This window comes from Heterocephalus glaber, unplaced genomic scaffold (assembly GCF_053883595.1).
Source record: "Heterocephalus glaber isolate CG9 unplaced genomic scaffold, H.glaber_assembly_v1.0 deba00001509, whole genome shotgun sequence".
Lineage (NCBI taxonomy): Eukaryota > Metazoa > Chordata > Mammalia > Rodentia > Bathyergidae > Heterocephalus > Heterocephalus glaber.
Window position 1 is genome coordinate 35,205,252 of NW_028258325.1, and position 13,239 is coordinate 35,218,490.

Here is a 13,239-nt window from a genome sequence, read left to right on the forward strand (position 1 = left end):
TAATTTTCAGGTTTAAGTCAGAAAACTCAATTCTCTTTTGTTTTTAACCTTCTGATATTAAAAATTTGGAGAAAGATGTGACTGATGAAGTGCAAGCAAATGGAAACAGATCTTCTCTGGAAGAATGCACTTCATTCTTGCTGAGTTTTGTAGTTTGAGCACAACTATCACCACAAGGAGACCCTGGAAAATACACTCTGAAGATCCATCCCACAGACAAAGTCTGCAACTCCAGAATTTCAAAGATTTTAGACTCTGCATCTGTGGTCTTGTTGGATGTTTTGATTCATGATTTTTCTAATCTGAACCTCAATTGGAAGTCTAAGAAGTAAAATGTATAAAAATCCCTGTTCTCCTTAGATTAGAATTATTTATATGTATTATACACTGTTATTTGCAGAAAATGTGGATTTATACTTATAACCAGCTGTATATACAAAGAAATTATATATATATATGTATTTAATTTTAAATCTAGATTGACAAAAAGGGGGAAAGAATGTGAAATGATTAAAATTGGGGAAATTTGGAAAAATCACCTTTTCAGTTCTAGTTGACTTTTTGTTTTAAAGTTCTACCTATTTTGCTGGTAAGTCCACTTAAAGGCAAATAGGCTTTTGAATAAAAGGCAAAAAAGTTTGCTTCAGTCTTTCAAGTATATCTGAAAGCTAGAATTCCTTTTTTTCTTTTAAATGAAAGCATTATTTTAAAATAGTATAGAAAACTTGTGGTTTTTAAACAGCCTCTTCACCATTTACTGTTTGTTGGTAGCAAAACAGGCATTTTCAGTTGTCATGGAAATGCCAAAAATGATTAAACTGAACATATGCTTTAAAATATATTAGTAAACCTTACTCATGAAAAGCATTCTTTGACTATAAAGTAACAGGTTTGAGTAAAATAGGTGTTTTTAAAATGGGGAAAATATACTACTTATTTGTCCCAATAAGTAGCACATGACTAATTTGAGGAACTGTTTGACGAATGTGAACTGTGAACTAATTTCTAGCCTTAAGTAAAGGGACAGCCACAGTAACATTGAGTATGCTACTTAAGTCAGCAAGCATCTCTAGTGGGAACCAACAATGAGAACCAAAACGCATTACAAAAGCTGAGCCTATGTACATTACAAAAGCCCATGCATTTATCCGACATATTATTCCAAACATCTAGACAGAAACTTTGGAAATCCCACATAAATATGTAAGCATAATTTTCTTAAGAGGGAAACTTTAAGACAAAATGACATCATTTAGACACAGCAGAAGCCAGATACTTAGAAAAATCTACAGGATGATGAAACTATCAGAGATGATGAATGAGATGTAAATGCAAGTTTAAAAATCAGTATTGTAATGACAGTCACATTAACACATGTGCCTTCTAACTTGAACAAATAAGACAAGCACTTGTAAGGCTGAAGGTGCAACATCACAGATTTTAGTAGCAAATGCCTTGAAATATTCATTTTTGCAAATCACTCTTACATTTGAAAAGTCAAGCATGCAGATACATCTTACAGCAGAACTGGAAGTAAACTTTCACTTAAAATTTCTGGGCAAATGACTACTGAATGAGAACTAACACTTACTGAACTTCTTTGGCAAACATTTATCAAGACTTTTTTGACACAAACACTTAATGCCTTGTTTAGAAACGCTCAGTAAGGTGAGTCAGTTCCTTAAGAATGCTGGTTTCAGCATATCCTGAAATCTTAGTCTGGACATCAAGAGTCCGTTTAACTTAACTCCATTTGAGAGCTGTGGTATAGCTAATGAACCTTCAGTTACAGTCCCCCATCAACTGTGTAAGAATACTGACCTCTCCTCAGCTTAAGAAATCACTCTGGCAAGATACAAGGTCATTTTCAATTTCTCTTTACGAAGCCTTAGCAAATACTTTAAGAAATCTGAGAGAGATGGTGTTACAGTGTGGTAGCACAGTGCTTATGTCTCTAATGTACATGAATCTGAAGGTCCATGAGTGAGACGAGCTCAGATCCACCTTTCCTCTCCATGGACCAGACTGCAATTGGTCAGCAGACTGCGGTGACGACCTTACATTGTGGGAGCTCTCCTCAGAGACAGGAGGTCTGCCTCTCCGCCCCTTGCATCACCACTCCTCTGGCCTTTGCTTCGTGGTATCATATGCTCTAATCACTTCAGACTGCGAAACAATTCCATTCTCATCTTGAGAGAATGCATAGCCATCTGTAAGTAAAACACAAATCATCATCATGACACCAATGGAAATTACTGTTATTAAGAGTTCTGAGTATTTATGGTCTAACTGGGAGAGTTCACGCATCCCTTCCACCTTTGAAAGCATGAGACACTAATTTTCAACATCTGGAAAGTCAGATGAGCTGCAAAATGGACAGACAGCAGGATGATGGAGGGTCACCAGTAGATACACCATGAATTTTGCTCCTCTTAGACTGGGCAGAACCCCAGTCCTCTCAGTCCCCTCAGTCCTCTGTTCCATATCTCACTTCCATCGCACTTAACTTCTGCTTCCTCATTACTGGAAGGGGTGAAGGGGTCAAGTGGGTCCACGGCTTTTTAGATATGTGGGGTAGATGAGTGACAGAACAAGGTGTAGGTGAGGGGATGAATATGTTAATAAGCTTGACTGAATCACTGTACCATGTATACATATCAAACAGCACCCTTGTCTCCACAGGTGTACACAATTATTTGTCAATTAAAAAAATCAAGGAAGAGGAGATAAACACAAATAACTGGGGATGGTGGAAAAGTGTTCTACTTCCTTGGAGTAACCTTCTCCTTGGCTCTCGCGTCTCCAAATGAACTCACAGACGTCCCAACTCGGTTGGAGGGGGTGTGGGGATAAGAAATGGCCCCTGAGGGAATCACATCTTTAGAAAAGTCCCCTTGAAGCACAGTGAGCAAAAGCATTAAACTTGAGTATATATAAGTGAAAATAAATTATGTGTGGAAACAACATGAAACAAAAGATATATTACTAGCACAAATAAATATACCACAGGGCTTTATATATTATGTTCTTTTAGATTCTTGAAATGTTAAGAGGCCAAGAAACCTAATAATTTCTTACAACTCTAAATATTCATAAATATTTTTAGAGGGGAAAATATATGTTTCCTTGTGTTGTATGAAAGCTGAAAAGGCTCTCACAAAGTTATTACAGTAGAAAAGATAACAATACAGAGGCAGCTTTTAAGAGTTAAGATTTATCTTACTGGTTCCTTTGAAGATTTAAAGGAGCAAAGAATGTGGAAATATTCTTGTTTTTCTTTAAGTGAAACAGCTATATTTTAAAATGCTGTATCTATTAAAAGTGAGTGGGTGGTGGCCAAAGGATTCTCTAAGCATAACGTCTTGCAGATACACAAAACACATTTTATGTGTTAATTTAAAAGTTAAATATTCCTCAAGTCAACATACTGCTTCGGTAAGCGCCAGGACACGACAAGGGTAGATAGTTTATTTAAAATAAAAACTCAAATACTCACGAAGCAGGTTCTGCTGCAAAGACTCGGAGCGGTACAGGTTCACGTGGTTCTTCTTAAAGACGTTCTTGAGCAGCTGTGCCCTCTCGGTGAGGCTATGGGGCAGGTGCAAACGTGCGAGGTGAATTAGCAACTCAGCGGAGCAGGAGCCCGGGGCGGGCCGGCCTCAGGAGCAGCAAGGAGAGTCGGACTTACACAAAAGAGCCCCTTGAGGCTCTGAGGCCTCAAGATTCTTTTTACTCCATTTGCTCAGATAGCAAATGAGATTCCAAATCTTACATGGACACTTTCGAGGCTCTTTTCCCCACAGTCAAGGGGAGTTTTATCCCTAATGATAACCGAGTAAAAAGTAAGATTTCCTCAATTCTCCAAATCGCTGTTATATTTAAGTCAAATAGAAGCACAGAACCTGTACAACCTAACCCACAAAATCAGCCAGTAGTATTTTAACTTCTAAAACCGTCTTCCATATAGCTGTAGAATTGCATTTTTAGAAAAAAGACACTTTAATTATCATCTTTTTCATACTTTGTGCATATTTTCATTCAAAATAATATTTTTAGTCATGTTAAGGAAATTCCCAAAACTATACAAGTAATAAATTTTATATACTTTTTAGTTAGAAAAATTTTATTACCACTCTAATATAGTTTAAAATATATCAATTTCATTTTAAAATGATTTCGGAAAGTAATTTTACTAAGTAGAATAACAAGAAAAATATTTTTCCATAAGCGTTTAGAACATCTCCATATACAAATCCACATAGTTATGCAATTTCTAAAAGAATATAGATATAATTAATATATAATATATATTTATATATAATATAAATATAGGCTGATTATATGAATTTGAGTAATTCTGTAACACACTTAACAAACACCATCGATCTTCCCAATCATGCCGTTTCTCCATTAGTTGATTTATTAAATCTTACTTTGATATCAAAGAATTTAATAAGCATGAGGAGCAAATAAGTAACCCACATGCATTGCAGCTAATGTTTATATAGTTTTGTTTTAATAACTGGAACCAACTCAGTTGAAAAATTTCCATCTTTTCCTTCACTTTATAAAAGCTTAAGTTGCTGTAAGTTATGTTAGCTCTGTATTTTGCCAATTTTTAGAGACCTTGAAATGGAACAATATTTATCATATACAAAAAAGGATCCTCTGCAAATGAACTCATCGTGGAAATAAATTAGACACACACAGGCAGAAACTGAAGGAAAATATTTAGAAATGTTGACATTTGCAATAATCTTCCACACATTTTTTAAAAGTCTAGGAATGTTAACTAGTACTTACTAGGCATATTTTATTGTCACCAAGAATTAGCTGTATTAAAACAAGAAAACTAGTCTAAAACTCCAGTGGTTCTGCAATTAGTTACAAACTTTTTTTTTTTTCTACTAGTGACAAACAGATATGAGGAAGGAGAAAGGGCTATTTTTGCTAATTCACTTTTCTTACTCCACTCTTTAAATGATCTAACATTATAGACCCTGGGACCCAGAGGGACACTAAAATATGTAACTGCTTGGAGGAAGTCGGGAGCTTTAGCAGCAGGTGGTCCGGTTTTGCCAGCAGAGCATTGTGTGTGTGTGTGTGTGTGTGTGTGTGTGTGTGTGTGTGTGTGTGTGTGTGTGTGCGCTGACGGCCTCTGGTGTTTAAAACTGAAATCACTTCTGAAGACTGGAGGAAGGCAATGTATCATTAGGCCAGCTGCTTCTTCCCAAAAGGCATTTTCCAGGTTTTCTAAATGCATCATACATTAATATTGTATGGCTAAAGTGTTAAGAAGGCAGGTAGGAGAATTTTGTCTTTCAAATACTATAGGAATTGAAATACATAATGTGATGTAATTTTTTTTTTTTAAACAGTAAGAAAGCCTCTTTCTTACGAAAGTATCACATTTCTCAGGAGAGAGCATGGGCTTTGGGTCTGCTACTTATTACCTGGGTCACCGTAGGTAAACCTTTCTTGGTTATCTCATATGTAACAGGAGGACACTATGTAACTGTCAGGCAGATTGTGAGGGTTTAGGGACTTGTCATCACAGTGACTGACACTTAGTGAGCACTAACAAATATTAGTCCTTCCTACCCTACTGCTCCAGATTCCAAGGAATCTATTACAAAAAGCAACCAGCAAAGAGAATCATCACAAGTGGCACTTTGTCAGGATCAATCGTGATGCCTTGGTTTATATTCAACCTTAGCTCATGAGTGATGTCTAAGGCTGCACATGGGTTTTCATTTCTAATGCCCCCCTTCCACCTCTTTCCTCAGAAAATGATTAGGCTTTTGTTGTTTTGTTTTTCTTTAGTTACTTCAAGCTTTCTGCATTAGTCCTTTCAGGGCAGAGTCCCTCCTCCAGAATATAAATGCCATTCACAGGAGTGTACTTTGCAAACAAGCAGTGATAGTAAGTTGCATTTCTCTAGTCCCATTCTACCTTTAGACAATGACCCGTCATTTCAAAATGTATGTAATTCCGTGTCACTCATGTTTACTTATACTGATATTACTAGCAAGTCACATGATAAAATACACTGATAACATGTTAACATTAATAGATACATTAAAGTTCAGTTTTTGCTCAGGTTAATAGTGTGAAAAAACCAAGAAAAAAAAAGATACCTTCTTCTCACTAAAACCTAAAACCATATCTATTACCACTCTTGCTAGTAGCTATATTCAATCTTGGATAGCCCTTCATTTACATACCAAGTTATGCAAATTCTGACTTTGTTTAATGCAATAAAAGATATGATGGTTAAATATAATATTTCTTCTGGAAACACTAAAAAATGTTAGGGTTGTTCATAAAGAATGAGAAACTAGAGACATTTATAGCTAAATGGATGCATATTGAGGCCATACTCTTAAGTGAAATAAATAGGACACTCATGTGTAATACCAAATAGTTTCTCTAGTGTGAGAAACTGAAAGTGTAAATAAGGATTAAAATGATTAAAACAAATAATTGATATTTTGAAATAGGAAGAAAAGGTCCAAAGGGGGAGGGGTGGTGGGAGGGGAAGGGGAAAGGAAAAATTATGAGAAAAGAAAAAAAATGGAAATGAAGTCTATGTAAATAGGGAAGGGTGCACAGGTAATGGGGAAAATATAAGAATCAAGTTACATCATGTACAGGTACAAGCACCCAATGATAAATGTAAATGTATTGTATACCTAAAATGTACCAATAAAAGAATTTAAGAAAAAACAAAAGGGCTGGTAAAAATCCATGTATAGTCTGGGAACATGTTGGAATATGTTGTCTTAAGGTAATTTCCAAGATCTTTGAAGGGTGGTAAACTTGCATTTGTCCATATATTGGGTTGGCAAACTATTTTGCTTGGCTCATTAAAATGAATGTGCAGAAGGTAAATGAGCATTCATTTATAGAGTGTTAAACATATGCCATTGAAAGAGGTCCTGTGCTAGGTAGTGGTGGTGAGAAGATGAGCAATGACTCTAACAGGCCCAAGCTCTGTCCTGGAGGACACGACATTTCATTGTTCTGTCCCTTTTCTTGACAAATGTTAGGAGGAACCACTGTTGCAGAGATGAGACTCGGCTGAGGAAAAACATTTGATATATCCCTCTATCTTCAATCCACATTAAGGCATTTATGCTATACTGGTATAAAATTCAGGGTGAAAACTGAAAAAAAATACAACTTCTGGGGCAATGTTTAAGTTCCTTTTCATTTAGATAATACAAAGAAAGCCTAGGAGAAAGCCCCTTGTCCACAGAACCACATGATCTGATACCCCTCATTCTCTATTTTTTTCTTTAATGGTAAGGCTATGGGTCAAATGATTGTACAGTGAGGACTGACCTGAAGACCCCAGCCTGAATTTCTACTTAGTAATGGCTGCTGCTGCTGTGCTGTTTAATGTCTATAGCTAGAAAAGTACAATTATGAATCTCGTTATATGTGCCTGTCTACACAATGCACTGCTTTTACACACTCCAGTGACACCCCAAAATAGCTGCCCTGTCTCAGTGTATAGGGTCCATAATCCCTTATTTTAAACCACTGGCTTTTGAAGTCATTTTTTTTTAAAGAAATGATAAGATGTTACATCCAAAATATAGATGTACTACACAAGTGGGATCTGGGAGGCCCATATTCCAAAACATTAATAGTTCTGCTACAAAATATATAAATCTTTACATTGTAGAATGAATGAACACTATAAATGTACTTGTAGGACAAATGGTTCGGGATTTTCCAGCAAATGTTTGCCATAAAACATAGAAAGGAAAAAATTAAACTCAAGAGTTTTTTGACTTTTGGAATTATCAGCATTTCTGGTCTCCATATTAGTGTAGATCCAAATAAAAGTTAGAGCGAGGTATGGGTTTTACAGTTTCTGAGTAATTCTGTTCCCAATAAACAAGCCATGGTACCACAGCCAATCAGAAGTGAGGTGTGGGCTATTCTCCCAACATGTTAGAGTGAAACTGATTTCTACTTTAGCTCAAAGGTAATGTATTGATGAAATATACTTTTCCTCCTAAAATTTAATGGAATATCTATTTTTCTAAATAATATGGTAGGTGGCACACTTGCTACTAAAAATGACTAGTTATTATAATATAGATGTTTTAATTTTTGAAAGTGAAAAAAGATGAGAAATTACTGTAAATATGAATATCCATATATGGCTTACAATTTACAGTTTCTCTGACACAACTATTTTATATATAATTTGAGCATAAGAGTAGTACTTAGGGAAGACTAAAAAATTGGGCATAATCAACTCAGATTTTTCTCAAGCGCTGCATCATTCTACAACAAAGTAAACAACTGCTCCCTTGTACATCATATAGTTTGGGAAAAACAATACATAATTCTATGTTTTCATGGGTTGGAGTTTTATTTCACTACTGATGTGTCAATCATCAAGTTACTACCCACCACTCAATCATCTTCTCCTATTCATTTATTCCTTAGTTCATTCCCTTGACCATTTATTCACCCACTCCACAATATTCACCCAATGCTAGTAATTCCTGGAGCCAAACTAGGTGTTGGGTTGTAGCTATGACTAAGACAGGCTTTTCTTTCGAAGGGCTCAATCTAGTAGGGAAACAAATGAACACAGGGTAAACAAACACATTATAATCCACCGCAATAAATGGAGCAACGTAAGTTTACACAAAGTACAGAGATAGTACATGAGGAATTAATCAATTTTACATACAAAGAGCTGCAAAATTGCCTTTGAACTGGGTTTTGAAAGCTAGGGGCTGGAGTGCCCCAAATGTAAGAGGTGTCTTTGCTCCATAACAGGGGAAAAGCATGTGCTAAGACTGAGAGGCATGTGTGATATGACTGAACACTATTACAGTAAATGACACATTGCAATTAATCCCCATTAAGAACACTCCCTCGTGTGGAACACACTTATTCTATCCTTGGCACTTTGTGATGCAGTTCTGGAAGCCCTTTTTCCTGTCTTTAGATGCACTATTGCAGCTGCCTTGATAACCTGAGTGCATTTAGAATGCTTCCCTTTCATGGTCATTTTGACTTTGGGGAAGAGAAGTTGTGCAGTGCCAGATCACTGACTAAGGTGGATGAGGGTACACTAGAATGCTTTTACGAGCCCACCTTTCTGCTGAATGGCACTCTGCAACAGCATTCACTGTATTTCTTTTTTTTTTTGGTACCGGGGATTGAACTCGGGACCTTTCGCTTGTGAGGCAGGCGCCGGAACCACTGAGCTAAATCCCTGGCCCAAATTCACTGTATTTCTGATCACAGCTTGTAAAGACACTCATGAAACAGGACTTCCAGTCTGGTTCAGAAAGTGGTAAGAATGACTCAGTAAATGTTTAAAGTTGAGGGGGAGTATTTTGAGAGGAATTAATGGCTACATGTCTTTTACTGTAATAAATTTTAAAAAATTTAAACACCATACATTTTGATCATATCTTGTAAAATACCATGGTATTTTGGAACCAAAGGACATCAAATATTGCTAGAATCTAAGAAATATGAATTTTTCCCCTTTGGCAATGTAGACAAAATTTACTAACTTTTTTGAAATAATGACATCAGTCTTATTCTCCACCATTCTCAAAATAATCCTGGCAGTAAAACCAGTCTGACAATTCTTTGGCTTTAGAATGTAAGGTTCACTTTTTTTTTTTTTTTTCTCTTTTCGTGCTGGGGATTGAACTCGGGGCCTTGCCCTTGCGGGGCAGGCGCCGGAACCACTGAGCTAAATCCCCGGGCCTGGCTTTAGGATGTAATGAGTTTGGCATGAAGACTTTTCTATCTCATTGCTACCTTTTCCTTTCTCAGATCCATTTTATTCATCTCTCCTCTAGCCGGAAGCCACTATGCTTATGCTGTTCACCAACCTTCTGGTCACCCATGGTAGCAATGGCAACAAGGGGTACATGCTGTACTGGGGGTTTTGTTTGTGGTATTCAGCTAACAGCTAACTCATCCCTCAGTTCTTGAGAAGGCTGAATAGCTATTTTAAGCAAGTGAGCTGGGCTGGATGGAGAAGTTGATGGTCATTTATGGTAGAATCTACTTCTTTCCTTTGTAGGCACTCTGATTTATTTTATTAAATGGAAGGGGCTATACACATCACAGACTAACTGAATCTTTAGGGTTTGAATGTCATCACATCAACTTCTTGCCTGATTATGAACTGTTAAGGTCACTGGTATGCTACAAATCAGGCAAATTAAGTATCCTAGGAGGGGTGTAATGTTTTATTAACATATTTACAAATAAGCAAAATTTACTCTAAAGGATAGTAATAATATTATCAGTGACTTTTCCCCAATATCGTTACTAATGGCTTTATCCATAATGTTGTTTTCCAGAATGCCTACCATACCCTTTTTGCTGAGGGAGGGAGGGAGAGTGGGAGAGAGGGAGGGAGAGAGGGAGGGAGAGAGGGAGAGAGAGAGGGAGAGGGAGTGGGAGAGGGAGAGAGAGAGGGAGAGGGAGAGGGAGAGGGAGAGGGAGCGAGGGAGAGAGGGAGGGAGAGGGAGAGAGAGAGAGAGACTGACTCAGAGAGAGGGAGGGAGGCAGGGAGGGAGAGAAAACATTCACAAGGGCACTATCAGTGCTAGACCACAGAATGGGTGCTTTTGTACAATGAACCTTGTGATGCAGATTTTTAGATGAAGGGGAAGGTGGAGGGAGGAGAATACCTGCAACCCTGAAATAAGTATCACTGTTCTCAGTTAAACACAAGGGTACCGACTTAAGTATTGTCCTGGGAGAGGTAGTGCCTGTTTACAATTCTTGCTATTTGGAAGGCTGAGGCAGGAAGGTCACAAGTTCAAAGCCAAACTGGGCAACTTAGTGAGACCTGCCTCAAAATAAAATATAAAAAGGGCTGGGTTTTGCTGAGGGGTAGAGCACTTGCATGCATGAAGCCCTGGGTTCCATCTCCAACACCACAAAAATACCCTCAATCCCTCAGGGGTTAAATGCTTTCTCAGTTTACTGGTGGACTGTTTTTGCTACTATACTATGTTCTTGAAAAATTAGTGAAAAGAGGTAGAATAGTGAATGGTTCAGAGCAGGAACTCTGGAATCAACTGGCATGGACTCAAGGCCCCCCTCTGTCACTAATAACCTAAGTGTCTGTTTCCTCATCTGGAAAAAATGTGGATGATCCCTCTACATAGGGTTGTAACAAAGTTCAGTAAGACAGTCACCTGCAAGTGAAGCACCTGGCAGGTAGTGAGTGCTCAACAAATGCCAGCATTGTATGTTCAAGAGAGAGGCACACAGTGGTGCCTAACGCAAGGCAGTGAGAGCAGAGGGCCAAGGCCTTAACCTGAGTCTTAGTCTGACACCTGTTCCACTGGGTCAAACCAAGAAAAAGACACTGAAATATGGTTGAGGTGACAAATCCCAGGGTGAAACATTTCCTACGGTTCTGACAAACCTTAGCCAACTTTTGTATGATGAAAGAGAAAAAAAAAATCCCAATTCCTAAGGCTCTCTTTATAATTGTGCTTTATTATAATTGCTTTCAACTTATTTTCTTTTTAATAATGCTTTGTGAATTGAGTGAATTTAATTAATTTTCTAATTGCTTTTTTTGGGGGAGGGCTGAGGAAAACTTGAAAGACCTAACTTCTTTCATAGATGACACATAAGTTGGTTCCAAATAACACTGACCACAAATGCAGTTACTGGGCAGTTTTTCCTATGTCACACTATGATTTTTGATTACATATTACATTATCATTTGAGATAACAGCATTTAGTTACCCCCTCCCCCGCCACCCTTTTTGGTTCAGTACCAGGGATCGAACTCAGGACCTTGTGTTGTGAGGCAGGTGCAGTGCCACTGAGCTAAATCCCCAGCCCTACGTACTATGTTATCAACATTATTATAATTGATACTATTTCCAGCTAAAAGCCTTTTCCTTCCCTTTCATTTTAATAATTATTTGTAACTACCACTTATTTAATGGTTATTAAGCACTAGGCATTGTTACATGCTTTACGGTATTCTTCAATTCTCACAGCATTTTAGAGAGGTGTTACTGCCTCTAATTTATTGATGAGAAAATTAAGGCTCAGTAGCAACAAGCAACTTGGCTATGGCCACACACAGGTTAGTAACTGATAGCTTTAATATGAATCCCCACCTCTCTGATTCCAAAATCTGTCAGTAACACTGAGAGCTCCATGTTAGATGATAAATAAAAGTTTTACGGCTGATTTCTAACCACTAGTAAAAAATAAATGTAAATTAAAGTTCACTTTGAAAAGATCATATATAATGTACAATATGTAGTTTACCTTTTCCCAAGCACAACTGCTCCTGGGTCTTGAGATTTTGCCTCAAGCTCCTGAACTTCATCTACTAATGTTTTAAAAGCAGTCCTCTTGATACTGTGGAAAAGAAGGATAGGAGTACTTGTGTGAAGACTTTACAAAACTAGATGCCTGCTTTGTTAGCAGGCTGTTGATGCTGGTAAGCACAATAGTACCCAGAATAGAAGCAGTTTTTCAACAGAATCTAAAAAAACTATTGTAATTTTGTGCATTAATACAATTATAGGTATAAGTCTCAAAATAAGTGGTTGAGGTTTATAATAATAAAACTCTCCTAGGTATTAACCAAACATCATGTAATTAACTTTAATGATACCTTTTTTTGTAGGAAGAGATCACATTTTAAAACTTAGAACCCTTGAGAAAAATGTGTAATGGTTTTGTTTCTTCCATTCTATATGCTATATATGTTTAAAATCAGGCCAGCAAAAACTTTCTTTTGAATACTATTAAACTATATGTGTTTGAGATGATAGAATTTTTTTCTTTTAACTTCGTTGAGTTTGGGGGCTGATTTCTAAAAATAATACTCCTTCACTTAATTTTCTCCAGTGCAATGAACATACTTCTCTCTGAGGTGAACTAAAAGTACCTGCTTTATTTTTCATTTGGTCTTTTAAACTAATTTAGTTTCTTAGTTCCTAAATCATGCCTTTCTTCTTTCTTTATTTAATAACATTATCAATTCCTATTCTGCAAACTCTACAAGTTTGAGTTGATGTCACAACTGGAGAAATTTGAGGATTAATGTGCATCAGTATTTCTGTGAGTATAACTCAGCATTGCATACTCACACTTTGTACACCACGTCCAGCAGCAGAGACGCCACAGGGATAAACAACAAACCCGTCCAAAAGACTCCTGAACTGAACAACATGGCTGCCTGTGTAAAATCATCAG

General features: G+C 37.1%; 1 protein-coding gene across 6 annotated transcripts in view; it reads right to left on the bottom strand.

Annotated features, from left to right (window-relative positions):
* Window positions 1-1,418: 1,418 nt before the first annotated feature.
* The window catches only part of Atp8a1 (ATPase phospholipid transporting 8A1), a 218,659-nt gene continuing 206,838 nt past the window's right edge, over window positions 1,419-13,239 (bottom strand). For all 6 annotated transcript variants that reach the window (XM_087187535.1, XM_004849787.4, XM_004849790.4 and 3 more), the window contains 4 exons: window positions 13,134-13,222; window positions 12,304-12,396; window positions 3,497-3,588; window positions 1,419-2,210 (listed from right to left, as the gene is read on the bottom strand). In XM_087187535.1, the coding sequence (XP_087043661.1) occupies window positions 2,113-2,210; window positions 3,497-3,588; window positions 12,304-12,396; window positions 13,134-13,222 (372 nt within the window). In that variant the 3' untranslated portion in view covers window positions 1,419-2,112. The remainder of the gene's footprint in view (window positions 2,211-3,496; window positions 3,589-12,303; window positions 12,397-13,133; window positions 13,223-13,239) is intronic.